Source organism: Acromyrmex echinatior, chromosome 6, assembly GCF_024713525.1.
Source record: "Acromyrmex echinatior isolate Ae372 chromosome 6, ASM2471352v2, whole genome shotgun sequence".
Classification (NCBI taxonomy): domain Eukaryota; kingdom Metazoa; phylum Arthropoda; class Insecta; order Hymenoptera; family Formicidae; genus Acromyrmex; species Acromyrmex echinatior.
The window spans coordinates 8,148,902-8,174,633 of record NC_141857.1 but is presented as its reverse complement, the minus strand read 5'-3'; the positions used below and the strand labels follow the sequence as shown (position 1 = coordinate 8,174,633).

Here is a 25,732-nt window from a genome sequence, read left to right as displayed (position 1 = left end):
AGCAGAATTTCCTCACAATGGCCGAATACATACACATTTACGAAGGCGATTGCAGAAGGACTCTTTAAAAACGAAAGTGGAGATTTACCAATTGGAATATTTCGACCTGCAATTAGTAACAATATAATTCATTATAAAAACTAATAGATTTTTTTAGCAAAGACTTTACTAAATTCCATAACTGTATAAGTTATATACAGTGTAACTATTTGCTACCGTGCATAAATTTTGCACGATTAGTTTGCAACACGTAGTATGGCACATCTATGTGGTATGTCTTACACTAACAGATTTCAAGAGATGATCCCTCACACAAATTCAAGACGAAAATTTTATATGACTAAATGTCTGAAACGGTTTAGTTTCAAAGATACATAATCAAACATGAAAAAAATTCCATTTTTTCCATAAATTCCAAAAATCATTCAGATTGTTTAAAAAAATTTTTGTATGTTTAACAGTATGAAGCCTTATCTTTTCGGGCTATGCATTATTTTTTTATTTAATCAAAGCCGGACTCAAGGATAAGCGGGTAGGCTTTTTTTCCGAAAAAAATTGATACGCCACTGATTTTTTTTAAGTTTTACATTTCTTTAAGATAATTGAGATAAATAAAATTGGGATAAATGAACAAAAAAAGGTCTCTTACATATTTTCAATAGAATAAATCATTTCCGAGGAAAAAAATAAATTCAAATTTGTTGACTCCAAAATCATTTGATTGATCTTATTACGATTTATTTGATATTGATCTCAGAAATGATTTATTCTATCGAAAATATTAAAGAGATATTTTTCTGCGAATTTTCCCAATGCTTTTCTGTTGATATCCTATTTATCACAAAAAAATTTTGAACATAAAGAAATCAATTGCATATCAATTTTTTTCATAAAAAAAGGAGAGTCGCTTTATCTTTGTGTTGGCTTCTAATTGAATAAAAAAAATGTATAACCTCAAAAAATGATCGGCTTCTTATCCTTTAAACACATTTAAAGTTTCATTAAAATAACCTGAATGATTTTCGAAATTTTTTAGAAAAAACATCTTTTTATTATTTTGATATTATATATCTTTGAAATTAAACTGTTTCGAGACATAATCATATGAAGTTTTTGTTTTGGTTTTCCTTCCTCGAGGTCAATTCCTTTTTGTACGAGGAATCATCCTTTAAAGTCTTTTAGGGTACTTAGGGTGCTTGCGTACGAGTACGTTTAATTATATTTAATATAAATACTTGTGCGTCTACGCAGAGGAATAATTAAGATTCATTTTAGTTATATCTAGCGCCAGTGAACCACTTATCGGATGGATCGACAATATATATGGGCCATCAGGTATCGCAACGAGTTTGCTACTTGGTATTGTAAGATTTCATCGTTGTAATGGCAATCTCAAGGCGAATATAGTGCCTGTTGATTTTACTGTAAACGCTTTAATTGCTAGTGCGTGGGATGTTCACAAACAACACAGGTACGATCAGGTTCACGCGATTTATATTGTTGTAATTATAAAAAAGAAAATATGAGGAATAACGAGTACATAAGAATGAATATAATGTGTTCAAAGAAAATTGCATCAAAGAACAATTATATATGCAATATTATAGTATCAGGGTGTTCCATATGTCCTGGACTGGTAGAATATCTCGAAAAGTATAAGCTTCTGAGAAAAATGTTTCAGACAAATGTTGCATTATATGAAATAATGTATTTAGTGATGCTAGCAGTTTGGCCTTGGGTGGCGTCGCCAAGGTCAGATAAATAATAAATATTAAAATGGCCAAAACTACTGCATAAAATAAAAATTCACAAATAACCTTTTTACTTAATTTTTTGAAAACTTTTTGTCTGTGATAGTCTAATCTGCGAATTTCAGGATATCCTGTGTAGAGTTTTTATTAGTGCAAAAAGTTATAGAATATTTTTATAAACTTCTTATTTTATTAAGGCTTTGGTAGTCTAAAGGCTTAGAATGCTCGTACGAAATACAGTAGATTCGATCGTTCGATTCGCGGTCCCGGACGAGGTAATATTTTCCGCAATAAATTTATTTATAGTCTTTCAGCACATTAACATCTTTCTAATAAGATGCTTGATTGAGCATCAAATTATTAAAATTGCTTGTCAATTTAATTCGTGATATTACTACAGTGGTTTAATATTTATAAGTTCGAAAAATCAATTCGGCAGTTCGAATTAATAACTATATATAAATATACATATATATATATAGTAATTTAGATTGAATAATTTTAACATCAAAGATCTAGCTTTGTGACCATTACTTCTATTTCTTATTATTGAGTTTCCAAATGTACGGGTCAGTAAGATTCTTATTGTTTAATATTAATAATATATTTTATTTAAATACAGATTTATGTTCTAGGCGGGCCAAGGACATGTTAATTTATAATTTCGTTTCGCCAATCGATGGTCCTACTTGGAATGAATACAATTATGCACTACTTGACAACAATAAAATGTATCCCTTGCATAATGCCATATACTTGCCATTAATGACTTTCTTCAAACATGAGATACCATACAGATTTTGCGTTTGGTTCGGTCACTTCCTTCCTGCTTTACTTTTGGATGGCGCCAGTATTTGTATTGGACGTAGACCGAGGTATCAAGCAAAGGCCATTGCACGTAAAAATTGTAATCGTAACTATAAAACTGCAAAAAACAATAAATTGATTGGGTACTGCATCGGGGCCAAGCGTTGCTGCGTCCTGTGTGCAGAAGCAACGCGAGTGAAATATCATAAATGTGAAAGGGATTCCATCGTGTGTGCAGTTGGACGGTATCTCTTTAAATTTCCGCCCACTCTGTCTAGATATTCATGAGATTCCGAGTTCAAGAGATTTCGAGTTACACTGATGTATCGTTTTATCCTTTATTATTTGATGAACGAGGACAAATGATGCATCGTGTGCTTTGTTCGTTAACTCGGAACGCACCCAAGGGCTACAACTATGAAACGTCTATATTATAAATGCCTTAAAATGTTAATACAGTCCTCGGATTGAGACTTACGACATCTTAAGATTTTACTTACGACAGTCTTAAATGAATCGATTATAAATACCTCTATCGCGTCGTGAAGTTGGTCCTGAATTTTTTCTTGCACAAGGAAATATTGGTAGATTTTCGTCCTGCCACCGAGTCACACAGCCTTGATAGATTTTCTGTCTATAATATTTTTTTTAACTCTCTTACAATTATGATTAAAATTTTTATATGCATTAGCCTTAAATATAAATACTGTGTCTTTGTTGGGTGTATTCAGTTTTACAACCTCAGCGCTTAATGAATGGTCATACTCAATACACTCATTTAAGCCCAATTCTTAAGAATTAACTCACCGAAGTACGACTCTCGTTTTTCATCTCTTTCCAATTCTAGAATACGAAAGAGGCATTGAATAAATTGAATCTCAATTAAGAGTTATGAAACTGGGCCTTAATGTACAAATGGTCATAGAAAGGTTGCAATACCTTTTTTTTCGATGGGTTTCGGAATGCAGCTTGCTCATTGAATGATTGGTTCTTATTCATGGATAAATAAGAACCAATCTGGTGAGTAAGCTGCATTCGAAAACCTATCGAAAAAAGTGTTGCTTTCTATGACCAACTGTATGTACCATGATAGTTTCTGTTCAAATCTAATAAAATTATATTAATAATCTGAATAATTTTAACAATATTCAATATATTTCAGAATGTGGAAATTATACATGAAAATGGACAAATTTTGTAAAGCAATGGAACCTTTTTGTAACACAGAATGGACTTATTCTACTGATAATATTCACTCAATGTGGGATAATCTCAATGAGAAAGATCAACAATTATTTCAGTTTAATATGGTGGAATTTAATTGGACAGAATATTTAATTAATCATTATCAAGGTCTGCGGCGCTATCAACTTAATGAAAATGACAGTATGTTGAAAGTTAGTCGTATGAAATATGTAAGGTAATAAATCTCACTTTCAGTTAATCTTTCCAATTTAAGTTTCTCGTTTTTATTTATAGACAAAATGTTTAATTTTAGATTGTATTGGATACATCAAATCATCAAAACTATATTTTTCTTTGTAATCTTTTGGATCATCTGGTTCATGTTTATAGAAATGTTCGAATAATATTTACTTTAAGTATAATATTTGTTATCTTGTCATTATATATGATATATACATATATACTTTATTTTATAAGATTTTCAATAATATTTTTAAACACTGTTTTTAAATAAAATAATTGCACCGTATATGGTCTATTTAAGTTTTGTGACTTTTTTGTAATCTTTGCTGGGTCTGAAATTAAAAACTGATGGTCAAATTCAAAAGAGGGAACCTTTCTGAACACTAAAAAGTATGAAACGTTTCAAATACTTATGATTTTAAGAAAAAAATTGTGATTTCAAGAAAAAATTATTTTTGAGCCTTATTAGGAACACATGTACAAAAATAGAAGAAATCGCAAATCTAACATAGACTATAAAATCTGGTTATTTTATATCAATCTATCTTAAGTAAATGGATTAACTATCATCAGTTATATCATTCGATATACAGAGTGTTTGAAAGGAGTGTATAGAGGATCGATAAACTAAGAAAAAAGATTGTAGAGGTAACATTCGTTTTTACTTCGTTGTGGAGAAAATCACAAAAAAAACAAAACGTAATTTTAATTTTTGTGTTTTCTCATTACTTACATTGTATTTATTCACTTGCTTAATGTAGATATTACTCAAAATGTTGACTCTGCAGCAATGCAAATATTGCATTTGGTACGCGCAAACAGCTCATATTCATCGTTTTCTCCTTACGGGAAACGAGTCCATCTTGTGACATTATGTATTATACTGCTGCTTGTAAAGCGGATGCTTGTAGTAAAGGCGTACGTCAAAACAAAGAAACTTGAGAGAGATATGACGGCCTAAAACTTGTAATCGCAAAATACTGCCGTGCACTACTGCCTCCTGACAAAATGGATTTAAGCTACATAGCAAGGTCCACTTTTTAGGCTGACTCGATATTTGATTCGTATTATCGTGCTACATTCACAAAATGTGGATCAGAAATATTCATCTCTACAATCTTACATGGGCGTTATGTTTATTTCGTTTAAAAAGATTAATATTAGAGATATATTACACCCTTTTTTTTACAAATGTGCTAATATTTATATTTCAAATAATAAACTATATACATTTAAAAGTTGTATTTCACGCATTTTATTTCTATCTTAATTCTCTCTTAAATACATTTTTATTTATTTTATTTGTTATCATTTTTTTATCACAATATTAAAATTTGAAAAGCATATAATGACAAAATTAATTTAAACTTTTTTTGTATAAGTACTTTACGTATTTAAAATGTAGTTATAAGTTTCATTGCGACATAAAAATTAGGTGTTTAATAAAATAGGGAACAATATATTTTGTTAACAATAAAACAAATTAAGAGAAGGATTGATGAGCCAAGCTAATTATGTGTGCTTGTACTTATCAATTTTTATAAACAAATATTTAAACAATGTCAAGAGTTTTAACTTAAAATACTGTTTATTTATAGAACAATATAACCATGCAATTTCTGCATCGCAGTAAATCTTTATATAATATAATACCCAACAACGCAAAATCTAAAAGTATGACATGAGACGTCTTTAAGTCATTTTTTTAGACGTCGATTTGATTTTAGACACTTTTTGTTGTCTGGGTACATCTTGAATATTTAAAGTACTTATATAGAAAAGTTGAGATCTTTGTAATATCTTATAATATATATGTAATATATTATTTCCATACATCTCCACTAGAGCACAGATAAAACAAATACTTGTTTTCTTAATAAAATTATCTTTTATATGTTCTAAATCGTCGCTACAATTTTTATTTTTTGTATTTCACACACACATATATATATATATATATATATATATATATATATACTGACTTTAGCAGCTAGCTATAGCAAAAGCAAATTGTGTAAACCTAAATATATCTGTAATACATATACAAAGTGTCTTAGTATATATTAAGTATATATTAAGTATATATTAAGTTGTTTGTGTCAAATTTTGTTAACTCAAAATTATATGTACATCTTTATTAGGAATGAACGAAATTGAAATTTAGAAAAAGGGTTTTAAAGCTTGGAATCTCTATTTTCAAAAGCTTACTATATTTTTTGAGCTTATGTGAATTTTGTAATTTTATACAATACTACAAGTTGAAAGAGTGAAAATTTGATGTTTCCGCTAAAACTTTTTTTTAAATATTTCTACAATTTTTTTTATTTTAATTAAATAAAAAGAAGCAATCTGACTTTGATTATTCATTACTCCGACAAAAATCATCGTATCACAATTAAAAAACCAGATTCCTGAAATGTTGTTATATTGAGTGGTATAAACATCAATTTTAAAAAAGATAGTATACATTTGAGCTAAAAACATAATATTACTTTCCTTTTGTAATTGCGCAATAATTTCAAATGTATAGTTATGTTTTTAACTCAAATTTGTATATATTCTATTTTTTAAATAAAATTGGCAATTTTATCATTCGATAGAGTAAAGTTTTAGCTTTAGAAATCTGTATCTTTAATTGCGGTACGATAATTTGTAACGCGATAATGTTATCTCTTCAAGAGGTTTGCCCGATTTAGGTATTAGAATAATTTGCGCTATTTTCCACTGTAAGGAGAGCCGTTTTTGAGTATTGCGTTGTAAATACGCGCGTGATAAAATGGAAGGTTATATCAGATAGTTTTCGTAACACCTCATTGGTGATAAGATCAAATTCCGGGACCCTTTTTTTTGTTTTTAATTTTGTATTAATCGTTTTTTTTAATATTGCTGCTTCTAAGTGGCTTGATAGGTGGTGATGTGGAGAAAATAAGTTGTTCTTAATGTATTTATCTTCATTAGAATGAGATTCTGTCAGATTTGGTTGAAAGACATTTTCCAAGTGTTTAGAGAATGTTATAGCCTTTATTAAATTGGTTCTAGCCCAGATATTGTCCATTTTCCTAATAGGTAGAATTGGTTGCGTGGGTTGTTTTTTAAGATTTCGTGTCGCTTTCCATAGTGAATACCCAGCAAACGAGAATGGATTAAATTGGATTGAAATTTTTTTCTATCTAAATGCGTATTTTAAATAGCGAATACTTTTTTTGGATTTAATTGGATTCAATTGGATTCAATTAGATTCAATTGAATGCAATTGGATTGAAAAACTGTATTTCCTATTCAATTCTGAACAGTATTCATAATTATATTTGTGTGCACAGAAAAAGTTAATATTTTTAGATTGAAAGGCATAGAGATATGCTCCATGCAATTCCTATAAATGAATAAAAATGCATTCAGAATTGAAAAATATTCATTTTAACATTCAGAATTACAGACAAAGATATTCCTCTCCGATAAAAAATAAATATGAAACCTATTAATAACATCATTAGATCAGATCCTTCTAGAACTAACTTTTGGCCATGTCCAGTTCCAATAAAGTAGACATGATCAGTAATTCAAATACTAAGAATTACAAAGAGCCAACAAATCACGCAGTAAAAGGACTCGAAAACATCTTCAACTAATTGCAGAACTCAGAGATATGAGGAAACTTATAATAACCATATTAGAAAATAAAAATGGCAAATCTTAAAATACTTTGGAATAATTATTGATGGGATATTCGTGGTATAATGCGACAAAGTCTACATTTTTATTACAAACAGTTTTAATAAAATGTTACAAGATGTTGTAAGATGCTAAGCTCGTGATACACTGATTATCGTTTCGCGGCACTCGTGCTCGACGCGTACTAATACAAAAGACATGCAAAGATTACACAGTCTCATAACGTACAGTATCGCAATCATCGAAATAATACTGAATCATTTAAAAATAGTAGCCCATATTCAAAACGCGCTTACACACACAACGCTTAGCACACTGACATGCAATAATTTACGTTACGCATATTATAGACTTTTAGAGATAAAAGTGCATTCTGAGTTCAAGTAAGATATTAATATTTACACGAGATAAACGCGAGATATTTTGCACAACGTAAAATCTATTGTTTTTTAATTCATGTTCTATATATTACAACTGTTTATAACTTTTAAACATTTCTAACCAAGCCTCATACAACATTTTTTTCTTTTTTCCATATTCTACATTTATATAATATGCTACTGCAATTAATCGTCTGTTAAATAATATTAAGTTGTTCGGAAATTTCATTTCAAATTTTGTGTTAACTCAAAATTATATACAGAATATATTTATTGCGAAGTTTTCAATTATCTGAAAAATTCCATTATCGTAAAAGCTTAAAACTTTCTCTAAAAATTCGTTTATAAAAAAAGTCTCTCTACGATTTTTTGTTACTGAATTAAGTAAAAAGGAACATTCCGACTCATAACTGTGTTACAAATTATCATACCGCAATTAAAGATACAGATTTCTAAAGCTAAAACTTTGCTAAAATTTTTTTCATCGAATGATTTAATTGCCAATTTTATTAAAAAATTGAATATATATAAATTTGAGTTAAAAATATGACTATACTTTCATTGTAACCATTGCGCAATAGTTATATAGAAGGAAAGTAATATTATGTTTTTAGCTCAAATATATATATATTCTATTTTTTTAAAAATTGACATTTATTTCACTCGATAGAGCAACGTTTCAGCTTTAGGAATTTTTTTAATTGCGATTTCGCCGTTAATGAACAATCAAAATTGGCTTCTTTTTATTGCTTCTTTTTATTTAATTCAAAATAAAAAAGTTGTAGAAATATTAAAAAAAAACAGTTTTATAGCGAAAACTTTGTTTTCGATAGATAGTGGAACATTTTCGCATGTGTTTTGGGCACGTGACAGATCTATAAAGCGAGAACAAATTTTTTCATTTTTTTCAGCTTGTAATTTTATATTTCAAAAATACAAAATTCACATAAATTTAAAAAATAAAATAAGTTCTTGAAAGTAGAAATTTCATGCTTTAAAACCCTTTTTCTAAATTTAAATTTCGTTTATTTTTAACGAAGATGTACAATTTTGGACTAACAAAATTTGAAACAAACTTTCCGAATAACTTAGTATATGCTGAATGTATACCTTGTATATGTATACTCATGCATGCACGCACATCAATATCAAATGTTAATATTCTATCTGGACTTTAGCAGTTAGCTACAACAAAAGAAAAATTACGTAAACGTAAATACACACACACACACACACACACACACACACACACACACACACACACACACACACACAGAGAGAGAGAGAGAGAGAGAGAGAGAGAGAGAGAGAGAGAGAGAGAGAGAGAGAGAGAGAGAGAGAGACATATGTATATGTATATATGTATGTATAAAATACAAAAATTAAAAAAAAATGTAGCGATGATTTAGAACATATATAAAAAATAATTTCATTGTAAGAAACAATATTTCTTTACTTCTCTGTCGAAAATACGGAATTTTATAAAACGTTGACAACCGTTCGATGACGATTTTTTTGAGTTATACATTTTCAAACTTTATAAGAACGTTTACAGAATACCATTGGGTTTTAAACACTTCCAGAATGCTTATAAAATACAGTATATATCGTTTCATAAAAGTTCTGTAATGCTAAAGTAACGTCCAAAGGATGCTCAGTAAACGCGGATGCGCCTTCGTGTAGAAAGTTGACTGCCAGATTTTTTGAACATTTAGCAAACGCTTTTCCCGTTGAGACAAACATTTTCCTTCTATTCAACAAACACTGTTCCAATGTGGTGAATTGTTGAATCTCAGTAAGGCTTTTACGCAAACGGCTTAAAGACGCCCAAAAACGTTTTTCTCAACTGCATAACACAAGCGTTTTTCTTCCATTTAGCAAACATTCTTTTACATATCCGATTTTCAAGTAGTGGTCACTAAAAGGACACAATGAAATTTCTCGCATTTAAAAAACCACATCAAATAGGATAAAAGGCGCGGTATGATGAGACTTTTCAATTAAAAATTTTGTACTTTTTTTTTAATAAAATGTCTGCGTTCAGACTCAACACTTGAACTGAACGTTCATGTAAATATCAAACAAACATAAAACTTCTTACTTTCAGAGAATGCTTTCCAAACGCTGCAGCGTTGCAATTTCCGTTTTACGAACATCTTACTGGCCGTTTCTAAATTCTCAACAAATTCCTGCAAACACTCACGTAAACGTCAAACAAATGTTTATGAAACTTTTTATTTTCGTCAGAAAATGTCTTCCAAACGTTGCAATTTCCGCCTTATGAACATTCTAGTGACCATTTTTAAACTCTCAACGAACTTCCGCAAACGCTTATGTAAATGTTAAACAAACGTTTATGAAACTTCTCATTTTCATCAGGGCTGTGCTCTAATGGAGATTACATATTAATAATGGAGATGTACGTATTATAAGATAATTACCAAAATCTCATTTTTTTGTATAAGTTCTTTAAATGTTTAAGATGTTTCACTGTGATACAAAAATTGCATGATTATATTGTTCTGTAAATAAACAAAATATTTCGGATTGAAACTCTTGACATTGTTAGAATAAATAATTTAAATCGAGTTTGAGGGTTTTTAAAGATCTAGGGCTTTAATTTCACAATTGTGGTTCACATAAAAATGGATTGAATGGAGTGGATCCGAGCTGACACTAGTTTAATATTCGAAAAAAAAAAAAAAGTTCATTTTTAAAGGTTACAAATTTTATTCCTAAATTTATAATAAACATTTATAATAATTATACCTGAAATTAACTACTTCAAACTGATATTAAAAAATGCATCTTTGCATTAGCAATGAATTTGTTTTTTTAAAGCAGTGAATTGTTGTTTTTGAAGCAGTAAATTGTTCTTTAAGCAGTGAATTGTTTTTAAAGTAGTGAATTGTTTTTAAAGTAGTGAATTGTCGTTTTTAAAGCAGTGAATTGTTGTTTTCAAAGCAGTGCTTTTGTGTTTTTAAAGCATAGAGTAGAACTTATTATTTAAAATATAAACCTCTTTGATTTTTTTTACATGGATTAAAATTTTACAAAATGTTACAAACGTTTTATTATATATTATTTAATTTGTTAATTAAAATTGATGATATTATCTCCTGATTTAAATAATTAAACCTGTAGTGAATCGCGCGTTTCCGATCTTTTGTATACGCTTTTTTTAGTAAAAGATAAGATGTCATGTAAAAAATCTTCCGATATTGTATTTACAAAAGAGAAATTTACGAGAATCATTCGGTTGTAATCTCAGAACAATTTTCGGATAAACCTCGGCCACAATTTTGCATGTCCAACATCTTGGACAGTAAGCCAAAGATTTTTAATCAGTTGCTCTACTGAATATGTCATTTTACTTTTACGATTAAATCAGTCTACAGCAGAAAAGTATGCATTCCCGAACGACAACAATTTATTGACCACTTAGTGAGTTTTTTCATTTGATTGACATATTCCATTAGATCCTAAAATATAGACTAATCAGATGAAAATGCTCCAAAGTACACTGTCTCACTCTAACTTATTGCACTATTTCAGAATTTTTCGAAAAAGAACAGATCTTACATATACGTAGCGCTCGAATGCAGCGAGTCGAAATAACGGATACCTTAACCTCTAAAATTTCAAACTTTAACGCTTAATATCTCAAGAGACCGACCGCCGCATTTTTTTGCTAGATTCTTTCATTTTGAATGAAAACGCGTCGGATGAGTGTATTTTCATTAAGATTTTAAGTGGGGTATACTATTCTAAATAATTACTTATAAAAAAGAAAATGCAGTACTAAAAAGTTGATAAAAAATTCTGAAAAAATTCTTAAAATTCTATAAGAAGAAAATAAATGATTTTTGTCTCTTGCAGGTTTTCTATAAAGTTTATAGTTTTTGAATAAAAATAAACATCAATAAGTCGGGCCGCTACTATGACCTAGTGAATTAATGCATTGCAGTATACAATTCTATTTTACTCTATCTTTCATCTTGGATCATTTAAATAGTTCGAAATTAACTCTATTGTCGCATATAACAGCAAGCAGTCATTTGAATTGCACGACAAACATGGCAAACATTTTCGGTTTTGACTGTTAATGGCGGACGGGCATGCGCGCGAAGTGCAGTGTCAAGAGGGTCGATTCTGTATCTTCAACAAGGTGAAAATTACAAAAGTGAGCAAATTTATTAAGTGTTGACCAATGAAATTATTAGTATTCTAGTAAATTCAAGTAAATTTGCTTTGTATAGGGAGACCAGACTTTGTTATAGGGACTTTAATATCAACTACTTCTCGTAGGCACGTGACGCATTCCTTGGGAAGTGGGACTGGAGACTGGAGTAGCTTTCCGTTGAGCATGGCAATTGAGATATTGTTACGTTTTACTTTATCTGTCAAAAAGTGCTAAACCCAAGGTTGATTTGGTCAATATCATCAAGACCAAATTGGGACATTAAATCGTCCCACGAAATTCAGACGACGAACAATGGCGCACTGGTTTCACCGTAATGTGTTAAAAGCAACGTCGAATCAGAAGTTTGAGTTAAAAGTCTCCAATCCTACGGACGCCACTAGAAAGCTTTGCAGGTTAACATATTACTATCATATATTGTGCATTTCGCGGTCACCACTTGTTGACGATGACTTTTTTTGAACCGCCGGATGCCGCAATGTTCAATAATTCTCACGTGAACCTATAATTTTATTCAAAAACTCACATTTGTATTATAATATCAGTTATTAATTATACTAGCAATGGGATGTCAAACCCACACACACACACACACACACACACACACACACACACACACACACACACACACACATTTTCGTATTTCTTTCGCACATCTAAATTTTTTTTTTTTTTTGAAAAAAAATTGATTATTTCTCTTCTTTATATTAAGAAGCCTGTGTATTTTCAGTGACTTAAAACTATCAAGAGCCAGACTATTGGATCTAATCAGAAATGCAAACAATACTAGTGATACAATAGAGCCTGCGTTTCTTAGTTATCTGAGTTTGTTGTATGGATTTTTATGGGAAGTCAATCCATCTGAGGAAGAGGCTCAACATGTTGGCAGACCCAATCCTAGCAAGCTTAGAAATGTTCTCATGTTCAAGTGGACACACACGTTACTTGGTGGTGGCACATTGTAAATAATTAAAAAAATATTTAATAAAATAGTTTTAAGATAACTTGTAAACGATTTTAAAATGACTTCTAATTACAAATTTTTTGTTAAAGCTCCAGTGCCGATTCTGTTTATGAAGCAGCTAATATGAGTGTCAATATAGGCCTATGGTTTATGAAACATGCAGCAATGATTGCTGCAAAAGATGAGTAAGTATAAATTAAACAAGATTTTAAATATTCCTCAACGTGATTATTATATAAAAATATAGAAAAAAATGATCTCTCTCTTCCTTTCTATTAATAATAATAGAATTCATTCATTTTCTTAATGTATCTATATTTTAATTATATTATATCATAATTATAGCATAACAATGAACGAGGCTAAAGAAGTACACAGTATGCTAAGACGAGCTGCTGGAATATTTACCTTTGTACAGACTGAATTTTTGCCGCAGTTGGATAGTCCGCCACCTTTGGGAAGTGATTTAGATCCTCGTGTACTAAATGCATACGTTAATCAATGCACAGCAGAAGCACAAGAAGGTTGTACTCATGCGAAAATATAATTTTAATAAGTTTACTTGAATATACTTACATTGGCTCTTCACCATTTTATAGTTACAGTGGCTAGAGCAGTAGAGCTCAAACATAATTCTAGTTTGATATCAGCTTTAGCTAATGAGACCAGTAAGTTGTTTCTGGATGCTGCCAATACTCTTCGTCCATTTAAGCCAGAAATAATCGCCCAATGGACGAAATATTTAGAGCTTAAATCAGCATTTTATCAATCTTACGTAGGTTCAAATTATTTAAATTTATAAAATTTGACAATCATTTAATTATAAATACAATTGATAATATTTATTATACTCTTATTTATTGTTTATTTACGCTTTGTAAGCTTACTCATGCTCTAATTACTTTAGGCTTATAATTATTGCGGTGAAAACTTGTTGGCAATGGATAAGTGCGGCGAAGCGATACGGGCGATGCAGGAAAGCGATTCATGTTTAAAGAAGGCGAAAGCGCTCTGTCAAGAATACGGGAAAACGAATGGGCCTGCGCCTCGCGTTAAACCAGATCAGCACGCTGTGTTTAGACGGTTGGCGCCTATAGTGAAGCTTACTCTTGATAAATGTAATCGAGAAAATGGATTAATGTAATTATCTTGTTTAGATTTATTATCAATTTATATATAATACAATACATTGTTTTAAAATGTATGACGTTTAAACAACACATTAATTTGAATTTAAATATTAGATATCATCATACAGTACCAGGTGAAGTTCCAGCCTTGGATACTAAAGCTACTTACGGCTTAGTCAGCCCAATCGACTTCCAAATGCCATCATCAAATCCTATCTGGAATTTGGGTACATATCAAGTATTAACCGGAGTAGCGGCAGCGAAAGCCGAAAAGGAACAGAACTTGCCGCCAATTAAAGAAGAGGCGATTCATCAAAGTAGTAAAGAGCCGAAAAACGCAAGCGGTTGTACGTTACAATAAGACTCTCTACGTGTAATGATATAGGCCGTTTGTAAATGCTTTTTCTTTGTGTCACGGTGATATTAATTTTAATTGCGACAGACATGTGTGGCGATGATCGAATTAAACATACGTGTGCGCATCGCATGCACACAAGTACAAATCTGGTTGTGTGAAATGTGAAGTATTAATTTATTAGATAAAAAAAAGAATGCAGGATAATTGTTATTATAAATACTACAAACATAGTTCATTCAGTATTAAAAAATATCGCGTTATGCAACAGATAAATGACAGCAAAAGAGATTAATCTAGCATATCAGTGTACATCTATTTTGTTCTGCACATGTCTGAAACTTTTTAGCGGGTATCTTTTAAATTTGTATCAATGTGAAGTAACATATGTGACGCGAGATTCATATGTAATTTGCTTTTATCGTAGATAATCGATACTATGACTATCATTGTAGGTACAAGCAACTCCTTGCCGACAGCAAGGAATTGTTAATGCCGTAGACATTATTTTAATCGCTACGTTTGATCTAGTCAATGCTTTAGTAAAACTAAATTTTTTTTAATTGATAATGCGAGGGAGAACATTTTCGCAAATAATGTGCATGTAATGCACATTACCAGTATGCATGTATTATAACAAAGAGGCGTATGTAATCTTTTTCTACATATTTTTTATAAACTATAGGTTTAAACGCAGAATGTTCAATTCAAATTTTAAAGATATTATATATATAAAGAAGTGTCTCAAAAACATGTTAAACTAATGCCAAGCATTAGTTATTATATATGCTAAATTATAGCAATTATCTTTGTTAATAATTATTATTTGTGATATGCAAAGCATTTATTATATATTATACATAGCGAGTGATCTAACAAAATTAAAAATTTACAGGTCATGGTACCTGATATTGGCTTTGAAAAATTACTTATATATAAATAAGAAATTTTGTTAGTTGTTAAATAATTTAGAAGAATAATTTGTGTGTGCAATATACCGAGATCAATGTAGCAATATTAGCAATATTCTACCTATATAACATAGATAATAAAGAATATTAAATCGCAGTCTATAAAGATTATATTTTATATTCAATCATATTTTTCGTATAACAATAATTATGCACGTGTAAAAACATAAACATGTAAATTTACCTATCCACTATTTATACAATCCTTGAAAATTAAAATTAAGCGCTACATCTTTAAATGAAACATTAACATTTGCGCTATTAATAACAATTTGAATTTAAAATGTCAGAAATGCTGATTCCCAGCTGTTTCGAATGGAAAGCCTCACAGGGAGAGAGTGGCAAATTACATCACGTGACTCGCCTCCTCTGATTGGGCATGGGCATCAAAGCTTCAGGGTAAGATATGGAAGAGATTAGAGAAAACTGGTCACGTGACTTCCGTCCTGATTGAACGTGGGCATTCATGTGATGCAATTTGCCATTCTCTCCCTTTGTGAGGCTGTCTAGTTTCGAGCAGTTTTGAAGAGTTGTCGAAGAATTTAATTGGTTGCTGGATAAAAAATTTGTGGAGCTGCTCCAAGAATTTCTAAAGACTGTCTTTTCAACGACCAATCGGCGTTATGTCCAATGAAATCGGATTGGACAATGTTATCCAATTGGTTTTTAACAATTTTATTCGTGCCCGCACGTACCTAACCTGATCCTGACCGATGATGGCATTCGATCGGATCGTGATACGGACGAGACGCGCGAATCGTCCGCTGTTTCTGTTGCCCTGAAATCGACGATGACGCGCGGCTACGTCGCGGTAATGAAATAGCGAACACCGTCGGTGAAGAGGCACGTCGGTGGCAGTGAAACGCGAATGCGGGAATGTCGAAACGACGTGGTGATTAGATTCACCGAGATGGAGTCGATGGAGTAGACTTTGCCTATGCGTGAAACATAAATATATTCGTGACGAAGCAACGTCTTGAGAACATCCAGTTCTCAGTGCTCGGTCTCTTCCTCGGTTTGTGTCGAGTCGAGAGGTAAGAGACGATCTGACATCATCATCCTCAGCACAGTAATAGACCTTCCATGAACAATTTTCAATGATAACGTCAAATCATATGTACTTATATTCACTCGCACATAATTGCGTGCTCGACAAAACGGATATCCTCGCTCCGTGTCTTTCTTAATTATTAGATAATATGTAAATATCAAAATGTACAACTTAATAAACCATAAGTTACATGTAAAATTAATCGTTTTATTTTATAGATTTATTAAAATTTATTAAAGACATCTTCCATTTCATAAAGTAAGTTTCAATTTTATTAATTGAGATATTCCTGCAGCAATCTCATTTTCATTAACAAACATTCAGTATTTATATAGATATGAATAAATATCGTTTTTCTTCATTCAATCTTGTATATGCATATAATTAATGCTGGACTATAAAGTCCTAAGCTCTTAACGTTTTTGAGCTCTTAACGTTCTTAAATTTTTTCTTAATATTTGGTTATTCTCATCTATTCTCTAAGCAGAACAGGAAATAAAAATGGAGGAAAAACGTAGCAGTAGAGATACGACAGAGGAAGAGGAACTGGAAGACACTGAAAATATAATAATTAATGAAGTAGATGGTTTACCCAACTTACATCCAAACTATGAACAGTTAGAGCTGAAATTTAAGAGAGAAAAAGATGACACAAATATTAGATCGATCGATGAGTTAGTTCACGATGAAGATCTACCAACTTCTGTAATTGTAACGAACGTAGATCCTCGAGTTTTTAAAGATGACGATTTGAAGGTAATAAATAGTATGAGATATCCCGAAGTAAGAAGAAACCTCTGTTATATTGTCTGATGTTATGTCTTTACAGTCGTCTATAGAACATCTTTTCAAACAGTTTGGAGAAGACACTACATTTCAATACTTCAGATCCTTCAGAAGAATGAGGGTAAATTACAGTTCCCCCAGTGCCGCAGCAAATGCGAGGATACAGCTGCATCAATCACATTTTGGAGAAACTGATATTAATTGTTACTTTGCACAACCAGTAACACCTATAGGTACGTAATCATTATGGAATTTTAGAATTAAATATACTAATGAAATTAATAAAATGTAAAAAATTTACATATTAACGAAATATGGAATATAAATTATAGATATGGAGGATCAACATCTTCAACCACCCGCGCTTACCAAACAATTTCTCATATCTCCTCCTGCTTCTCCACCGATCGGATGGGAGCCACGTGAAGAAGGAGAGCCACTCGTTAATTACGATTTATTAACCGCTATAGCCAATTTATCAGCAGGTTACTATTGATTCTTATTATTTTGAACTTATACCAATTTCGTATTTTATATAAATAATTATCGATATTGCAGGCGACACACACGAGATACATCCAGGAGGCTCAGGGCAGCCAGGCATAGTCGTGCATGTTTGTGAAAACGCGAATCCATCGAAAAATACGCCTCGTATTCAACATACGCGATGTCCGGAACATTAATTTTCTCCATTTATTCGTATTTCGGATTTGTCACACGATACGTTTTTATGCCCTGTTAAAAAGCTAGATACGAGCTAGAAAAAAGACATATACACCTAACGAGCGATTTTAAATTAGTATTATATTGGAGTTACAATTCAAAACTGCATGGTTGATATCCAGTTGACGAAAGTATTGTGAAAAAAAAATTACAGCTCGATACAGTACAGACAACAACATGGTGTCCAGTAGAGTCCGACCGAAACCACATTTTGACCTCCGGCCAAAACCGAAAACGAAACCGAAACTTAAATGTCTTACTTAAAAAAAAGAGCGAAAGAGAGAGAAGCTAATGGAGTCATTTTTCTCGACCGGAGTCGAAATTGATATTTTTGGATTAATTTTACAGAGATCGTATGATTTTCAGAATCATGACAAATGTATGTATTCTAGTTGTTTTTTAAACACGTTCACTAGTGCGTTGCAACTTGTACAGTTTCGGTTCACTGAAATTTTAGAGAGTTTTTGCAATAACATGGATCTAGAACGCTAAAGTCACGTTATCCTTTTCTTAATTAGTTGTTAAAAAGAAGATAATGTGACCTTCACCGTTCACCATATCTGGATAAACAATATTGCAAAAATTCCATTTTCTCTTAATTTTGGCCAAAACCCAGTTTGAAATCAAACTGAAACCCTGATTTTTGACTGAAACCGAAATCGAAATTTCGGACGGATTTTAATGTCTGGTATCTAACTTCCCGCGGATAGCAGTGATATATGAATATTAACGATACTAATGATAAATACCCGTCAAATTATATATCGATCAAGATATAGAATTCATTTGTGTTTATTCACTGAGAATTCCTAAAGAGTATGCTTGCGCTCCATTTCTTAAAATCTACATGGTGAAGATTCGAGAAATTTTAAGGCCTATATTGTTTCATGTTTCACTCAGTGTCAATAATTGCATATCGTGAGAAATTACGTCCGATCTGATTAAGCTAATGATTAATGTGTCGACAAAAATTGTTCGAAATATATTCAGAGATTTTGCAATTCTACCTCTCATTGTCAGTGTGTTACTTGTATTCTCAAACAGCACGTAACAATCTTGTTGTAAATCCACAAATGATACTAATGTTAGAATAATCGATTGAATCAAAATATTCGAATTTAACAGCTTAACTTCATTATTTAATTATTCTCATGTGTTTTTCTTTCCGTTTCAAGAAAAGTCTCAAGATTATATCTATTGAATTTTTCGTTTTCTATTTTGTGTGCATGCGAAAAGCAAATCTACGGAAATATATGGCATTAATATGTATGTGATACGTATGTGTATACGAATGTATTATTCTAAAAATATCGTGTGGTTCTTCGATCTGTGTTTCCGTAGAAAGCTAGCTCACATTAGCTTAAACGTTACACATGCTATCCTAAAGCTATATCTCTATGGTCTCTTGTTAATGAAGTTTATGAAAACTTATTGTTATCACTTTGCTCTTTAAGAGGATTAAGTTAGTAAAAAAATAAGCTAGAAAGATAGTGAGACGTGTGTGGTCATATCAGCGTTACTGATTTATGCTGAGGCAGTGTGTATATGTATATATTGTTCTGTACGTGAAACGTATATAATTCCTGCAAGATCTGTGACCTAAAAATAATTGTTGAATATTTATAAATACTTTATAGCAGCACTACTTACTTTTGTATAGTGTGATTACTGTTTATATTCTTCTGGCGATGGAATGGTGTAAAACCGTTTCGTCATTTATGTAATTTCAATTTTTTCTTTATCTAACAATTCCGAAGATCCTAAACAGATAATACGAATAATTATTACAGAGAAATAATGTACAAATGATTTGTATCAAAGAAAAGAAAATATAAATATATAAATTATTTTACGTTAAAATTCTGATATATATTATATATGTACACATACACATATATATATATATATATATATATATAAAAGTATAGAGCCTGATGTAAACGCTACTTGTTGCCGCGTGAAAGTCATTGCGTTTATCTGCATAATAATAGGAGGTAAAATGGAAATCGATTTGATAAGGACGTATTGTACACAGTTATGAAGTACTCTGTCGTTTAATTCATTGAGATTTTATACCATTACACTCGTCTTTCACTTATTGAAGTTATATAAAAACTTTATACATATAACCGTCGTTATTATTTGCTTAAATAACTATTTTTTCTGACTTATTCCAACAATTCGAATCATCGTGACTGTTCCAGATGTAGAAAAAAATCATCGTACAAATACACATATTCCTATCACCGTTAAAATCAAGTTTGATGTTGCGAGGTATATGCTTATACGCATTAAAATAATTATAGGCCATTAGACGTTATTCGTTGGGCTTTTAATGTGTATTCGGAAAATGAAAATTATGAATTCACATTTCTTCGAACACCGTCCGCAAATTTGATTATAAATTCTAGGGCTAAATCAAAAGAATGTGTTATACCATATGGAGAATATCCGAACGAATGTTTTGCAGTAGTCCACATTTAATTAGAGTGACGAGTAAATCCGTATGTAAAACATTATATAGTATATATATATAGATTTATTCAAGTATATGCGAATTTTTATTATTTATGATTGAATTTAATGCAATGTACATATATACGTGCACTGTCGTTCAGATTTGTGCAAGGATTTATCGATATTTTTAGTGCCAAATTGTTGCAGCGTGTCGATAATGTACAACAGATTTAAGTTGACAAATTTAGTTTACAGTTTCTGCTTGTATATTCATACAAGTAGATTCGAGAAAAAAAATATAAAAACATTTCAGGAATATCTTTTTAGCGAAGTATAAACGATTGAAATTGTGATAATGTGCCATCGATGTATGGTGTGTATATACATATATAATTTTCCTTTTAATTTAACCCATTTTTTCTTTTCTATTCAAATTAACATAAATCAGTGCCAAAATAAACGATAAATGCTAGTTTTATCATGATACGATATTGTACATCTTTCTTATTATTATTGCGACATTTTTCCAGTTTTTTTTATACAATTCACTTTATTCACACGTATAATAAATTGGCAATTGTCGGGTGGAGGTGATTGCAACTTGTTCTATCGATTTCGTATCTCAAGTTTTAATGCAATAGTATATCGTCCTTTCTTTTTTTCCACTGCACTGTAAGAAAAGGTGAAACATAATCGCGCAATGCGACGGACTCGAACGTATTCTCACATACGAGAAAACTAAATCCTTTTTTTTTATAAAAATATAATATTAGCCATAGAGCTCGAACAATCTTGCATGTATATATAATCCCGTGTTATGCCATGTACACAAACGTATTAATGTCATCCTCGTGTCTCTTAATGTATTTTTGTTCAATAAGCCATTCGATCTGTTCCTTTATCATCTTTTTACTCGGCAAGAACATATTTTTCAATATATCCACTAGTTGGGTCTGTAATTGCGCATTAGAGATCATCTTACGCATCTTTAAGATCGTAATGATAGCTTCCTATAATCACACAAAAAATAAAAATTATTCATAATAATCAATTAAATTGAATAAACATCAATCATATTTTGCTATGTGTTATATTTTATTTAACTACTTTATTTAAAATTAAAAGTTTATACCTGAACCCGTAATATTCTGAGTTGTACAATACAATGATTATCCTCTTCTCTGCTACGTTCTGTTGATAATTGAAGACGTCCTATTAAATTGATTTTTCCTCGCTTTTGCATCTTTCCATTTTTTCTAACGAAGAAATATCGCAATTAATTACAATAGTTAATATTATTTCAGAATAAAATGTTATAACTCATGAATATTAAATTTAGAAACGAGATCAAGCCAAACCAATTAAATATACAACACATATTATATTCATATTTAAAATTTGAAATATATCATGTTTCTCATCAATATAAAAATAAATACTAACACAATAGCGAATTCTTGATTAACCCAAAATCTCGTATCGTTCGCAAAATCTTTCGGAGTAGCGGCATGCGGTTCCACCAAAAGAAGTTGCCGTTTTAACTTCGGGAAGGCACACAAAGACCACAGAGTCCGTCTCAGCTCGGGATCCGGAAGCTCAGTAGCCAACCGGAGGTTCTCATAAGAGATCTTTTCGTTGGGTCGTTGATTCCAGGCAAACAATACTGCCATTTGGAAGGTCGTCACATCTATATCAAATCGTCCCACCTTATTTGCAAATGTTATCTGAAACATTCACGTCATGAAATATGCATTGAGATTAACATGTTCTGGATTTTTGGAGTGAATGACTGAATATGGATAGAATTATTAATGTGTAAAGTACCGTGCCATTCGACATGTGATGATGCCATTGCAATTTCCTTCCGCTATGCTTTTTTTTATAAAACTCTTCGACTTCCGGAATATAGTCTTCCAGTTGTAGTGGCAAACTTACAGTGACGCGTTCGCTACCCCTGGCCCACGCACCTGCATTAAGAATCTACAAAAAATATAGCAGATTCTCTTTATAGCTTTAACATCTTTTCTTTTTTTTTTATACTAATCTTAAAATGAGAACACGCACATTTATCAAGAAACAGTATATTACCTTAATATTTATGCTATCTGCAATAGCAGCTCGACATTGTTCCTTAAATTGTTGATTCAGATCCTGAGATACTTTAATATCTTGGAACATACGGGCTAATTTATTAACAAAATCCGCGGGCATGCCAACTTCACGAAGCATATCTACCATATTTTCTTCTTTTTCCGAATCCGTTGTTGTATCTAATATTAACCGTCTAGTTAAATGCGCCTTATGATAACGCATAAATACGTCCTTATTTTGAACATATTTTAGCACCAACAACTAAAATAAAAAATGCAAGACAGAATAAACTTCTCAGAAAAGATTTGATTTCTAACTTCTACAGATATAGTTATCTCATTGTATATACTGACCACATCCTTCAATTTATTTTCGATTTCATCAGTAGTTAGTTTCTTACTGAGTGGTGTTTTTCTAAGAAGCATATCACAGAAATTTGCTAAGAGTTCTGGACACTTCGATTCAGCTAGTCCATTATTATTAGTAATAGGTCTATTATTTAAAATGGATGCGCAACAGATTCCAGAGCCCTGCCGAGTAGACAAATCTAACTTAAATACCGTGGCGTCATTCACAACGAGCTTATAAGCTTTATCTCGTGCTGTAAGAAACCGTGGATCATCATCGAATGCCTCTTTAACGAGTGTGGAAAATCTATGGAAAAGATCTAACAGTCTTTCCACGTATTTTTCTGAATCTTGAGTAATAACATCTACAGCTGCCATCATATCTGCTAGACCTGCGCTCGCGATATGTTCTTCCAGATTTCTCAACATAGGATTGACACCGTCGGGTACTCTATCCATTAATTTCAGCATGAGGCGAAGTTCTACAATTATTTATTCATGTTAATAAACATCGATCATAGAAGCAGCATTGTAAAATTAATCATAAACTAAGACATAAAAAAATTACATTGCGAATTTTGATTACTTACTATCAGTTTGATTATGTTGAATCATCCGTGGACATTCAGCAAGTATCGCTGGTTTAAAGGTTGCAACTAACACTTTCACGCAACAATCTGTTAGTCGTTGCATACTCGCAGAATTTGGTTCCAAATATTTCTGAGCGCGTGCCTCTTCTTCCCTTAATTTCAAATCGGCGTAACGCATATAATTTTCGACACCGTGCATAGACAGATATTCTGGAGCTTTTATCCAGTAAAATGCTTCAGTAGCTTGTATATACGCCGCTTCAAAATTTTCTCTATATATCTGGAGTTTATCCGTTGGATTTGAACACAAATTCACTAGAGCATTATACCATTATTAATAAAAAAATTACTATATATAAATTTATGGATGTTTCATTTATTACCATAAGATTCTCTGACACCGATAACGAGTTGAGAATCAAACGCCTCGCCATTTCTTTCAGCTCGTACTAATCTCATGGCCGCATCTTGGAGTTTTTGTTTTATTTCATTGAATATACTTTGGTTCCAACTATCCAACATTAGCTGTATAATAGAGAGTAGTAAGATCATACAATATTACAATTATTACAAAATATTTATTATATCATGTATTAAATGTATTTGAGTCTTTTACCTTTCTAACAATGTCGTCGGGCTGAGTTTTCTTCTGCGTGCTGGAAGAACTAGTTTTTCCCGCGAGATACGTTTCTAGTTGCCTAAATGGTGTTGGTAAATAATTACATTGGGTAAAAAACTTTCTCCACTCGGCGATGTACGCTTTCAATAATGCTTGTTCTTCTTGATGCGCTAAAACTCTCTGTACAAAAATTTACAATCTTATATAATATTCGTTTATTTCAGTAAAATATATAAAAAAGATATACAGCCTTGATTTTAACCTATAAATAAACTCCCTTTCTCTTACCAGTTGAGCTTGTTTTATAAAGTCCATTATATCCTCCTGTAAAGCATCACGTAACTTGGGAGGTCCTTTGTCATCCCAGAGGCATACATGAACGGAATAAAACAAATCCTGCCATTCGCCTTGCGTCACTGGCTCTTGCTTGAGCAGTTTCAATATAATTGGACGCATGTATGGCCATTTATCCTCAAATGTAAATTGTGTCCTATCCTAAATATTAATACCACATGTCAGATAAGTGATTATATGAGAAAGGAGCAGAAAACACAAATATGTCTTGGGAATAACGTTTGATATCCAGCATGAATTCAATTAATCGATTAATTATTGAAACGTAAGATGGATTCAGATTCCTATTCGAGTGTTCTCTAACTATCATATTATTTGTTTAATATTCAATAAACAACAACAATAATAAAATAATATCTGGATAACACATGAGTAGGAATCTGAATACAACCTAAGCTGAATCGTCATTGCGATAAACAAAAAAAAGAAATCTTTCGGATCGCGATATCCGTAATTTCACACAGTCGGGACGCGCCCCCAGTTATCGCAACAATTTGTAGCAAGATAACGTCGACCGCATGGATGAAGTCCTCAAGGTCGGTACTGTGCCTCTTCTTCACAGGAATTTGTTTATTCGACGTTCACTAACCTTTAACAACGCCATCACAAACTCTTGACGGGCACGTCCACCAGGATTCGCAGGATTATACGCCAATGGACATGCACTTGATGCACACGCACGAACGGGCTCGTGCCGCTCGTGCGAACCTGCCGGTTAACGGGGGTTGTCAGGAGGGTCAGGTCAGGAAGTAGTGACGAAACCTCAGATTAACATGAAACACGACGTGATGTGGGCCACATCGCGCCAGGATTCCGCAATCGCTCGCCCTTCTGGCGCGGAGTGTGCGGACAAATCCTGGAGCGTCGTCTCCAGAGCGGAAAAATAAATTCGCGTGTTTCCTAGTCCTATCAGATCCCCTTTCCCTGTCACCTGCGTAGCTGCCAGTATCTGCGTACACTGTGCGATCGCAACAAAATCCCTCTCCTTTCGTACACGCAACTGGCAAAGTCTCGTGAACAATTCCCTATGCGATGTTCCGCGCGATTGGACGATC

The 25,732-nt window shown here is 31.9% G+C and overlaps 4 protein-coding genes and 1 long non-coding RNA gene across 16 annotated transcripts in view; 3 read left to right on the top strand and 2 right to left on the bottom strand.

Moving 5' to 3' along the window:
- LOC105145287 (putative fatty acyl-CoA reductase CG5065) overlaps nucleotides 1-4,350 on the top strand; it is a 91,304-nt gene extending 86,954 nt beyond the window's left edge. For all 10 annotated transcript variants that reach the window (XM_087407163.1, XM_087407164.1, XM_087407162.1 and 7 more), the window contains 5 exons: nucleotides 6-115; nucleotides 1,276-1,471; nucleotides 2,387-2,626; nucleotides 3,721-3,978; nucleotides 4,057-4,350. In XM_087407163.1, coding sequence (XP_087263289.1) covers nucleotides 6-115; nucleotides 1,276-1,471; nucleotides 2,387-2,626; nucleotides 3,721-3,978; nucleotides 4,057-4,147 — 895 coding nt within the window. In that variant the 3' untranslated portion in view covers nucleotides 4,148-4,350. The remainder of the gene's footprint in view (nucleotides 1-5; nucleotides 116-1,275; nucleotides 1,472-2,386; nucleotides 2,627-3,720; nucleotides 3,979-4,056) is intronic.
- Nucleotides 2,542-5,372, bottom strand: LOC147909340 (uncharacterized). Of its 2 annotated transcripts, none has more exons than XR_015545455.1 (4): nucleotides 4,720-5,371; nucleotides 3,366-3,401; nucleotides 3,089-3,192; nucleotides 2,542-2,676 (listed from the first exon to the last, which is right to left on the bottom strand). It is a non-coding gene; the product is annotated as an uncharacterized LOC147909340 (long non-coding RNA). The 2 variants fall into 2 exon arrangements; XR_015545454.1 differs by having other exon boundaries at nucleotides 2,620-2,973; nucleotides 4,720-5,372.
- A 6,703-nt stretch (nucleotides 5,373-12,075) lies between these two features.
- Nucleotides 12,076-15,756, top strand: LOC105145265 (BRO1 domain-containing protein BROX). Its single transcript, XM_011054711.2, has 8 exons — nucleotides 12,076-12,221; nucleotides 12,347-12,634; nucleotides 12,970-13,200; nucleotides 13,293-13,388; nucleotides 13,549-13,727; nucleotides 13,803-13,978; nucleotides 14,111-14,343; nucleotides 14,448-15,756. The coding sequence occupies exons 2-8, from the start codon at nucleotides 12,534-12,536 to the stop codon at nucleotides 14,692-14,694; spliced, it is 1,263 nt and encodes a 420-aa protein (XP_011053013.1). The 5' UTR covers nucleotides 12,076-12,221; nucleotides 12,347-12,533; the 3' UTR covers nucleotides 14,695-15,756.
- A 408-nt stretch (nucleotides 15,757-16,164) lies between these two features.
- Nucleotides 16,165-20,079, top strand: sra (RRM_RCAN_like domain containing protein Sra). Of its 2 annotated transcripts, XM_087407173.1 has the most exons (6): nucleotides 16,165-16,693; nucleotides 16,929-16,968; nucleotides 17,198-17,466; nucleotides 17,540-17,729; nucleotides 17,829-17,981; nucleotides 18,055-20,079. In XM_087407173.1, the coding sequence occupies exons 3-6, from the start codon at nucleotides 17,212-17,214 to the stop codon at nucleotides 18,177-18,179; spliced, it is 723 nt and encodes a 240-aa protein (XP_087263299.1). In that variant the 5' UTR covers nucleotides 16,165-16,693; nucleotides 16,929-16,968; nucleotides 17,198-17,211; the 3' UTR covers nucleotides 18,180-20,079. The 2 variants fall into 2 exon arrangements, with proteins under 2 accessions (XP_087263299.1, XP_011053014.1); XM_011054712.2 differs by lacking the exon at nucleotides 16,929-16,968 and having other exon boundaries at nucleotides 16,169-16,693.
- A 175-nt stretch (nucleotides 20,080-20,254) lies between these two features.
- On the bottom strand, nucleotides 20,255-25,652 carry Cul5 (cullin 5). The gene is made up of 11 exons (XM_011054713.2): nucleotides 25,267-25,652; nucleotides 24,612-24,818; nucleotides 24,321-24,503; nucleotides 24,088-24,229; nucleotides 23,705-24,019; nucleotides 23,121-23,596; nucleotides 22,765-23,028; nucleotides 22,501-22,656; nucleotides 22,120-22,400; nucleotides 21,809-21,932; nucleotides 20,255-21,686 (listed from the first exon to the last, which is right to left on the bottom strand). The coding sequence occupies exons 1-11, from the start codon at nucleotides 25,279-25,281 to the stop codon at nucleotides 21,492-21,494; spliced, it is 2,358 nt and encodes a 785-aa protein (XP_011053015.1). The 5' UTR covers nucleotides 25,282-25,652; the 3' UTR covers nucleotides 20,255-21,491.
- Between the last annotated feature and the right edge of the window lie 80 nt (nucleotides 25,653-25,732).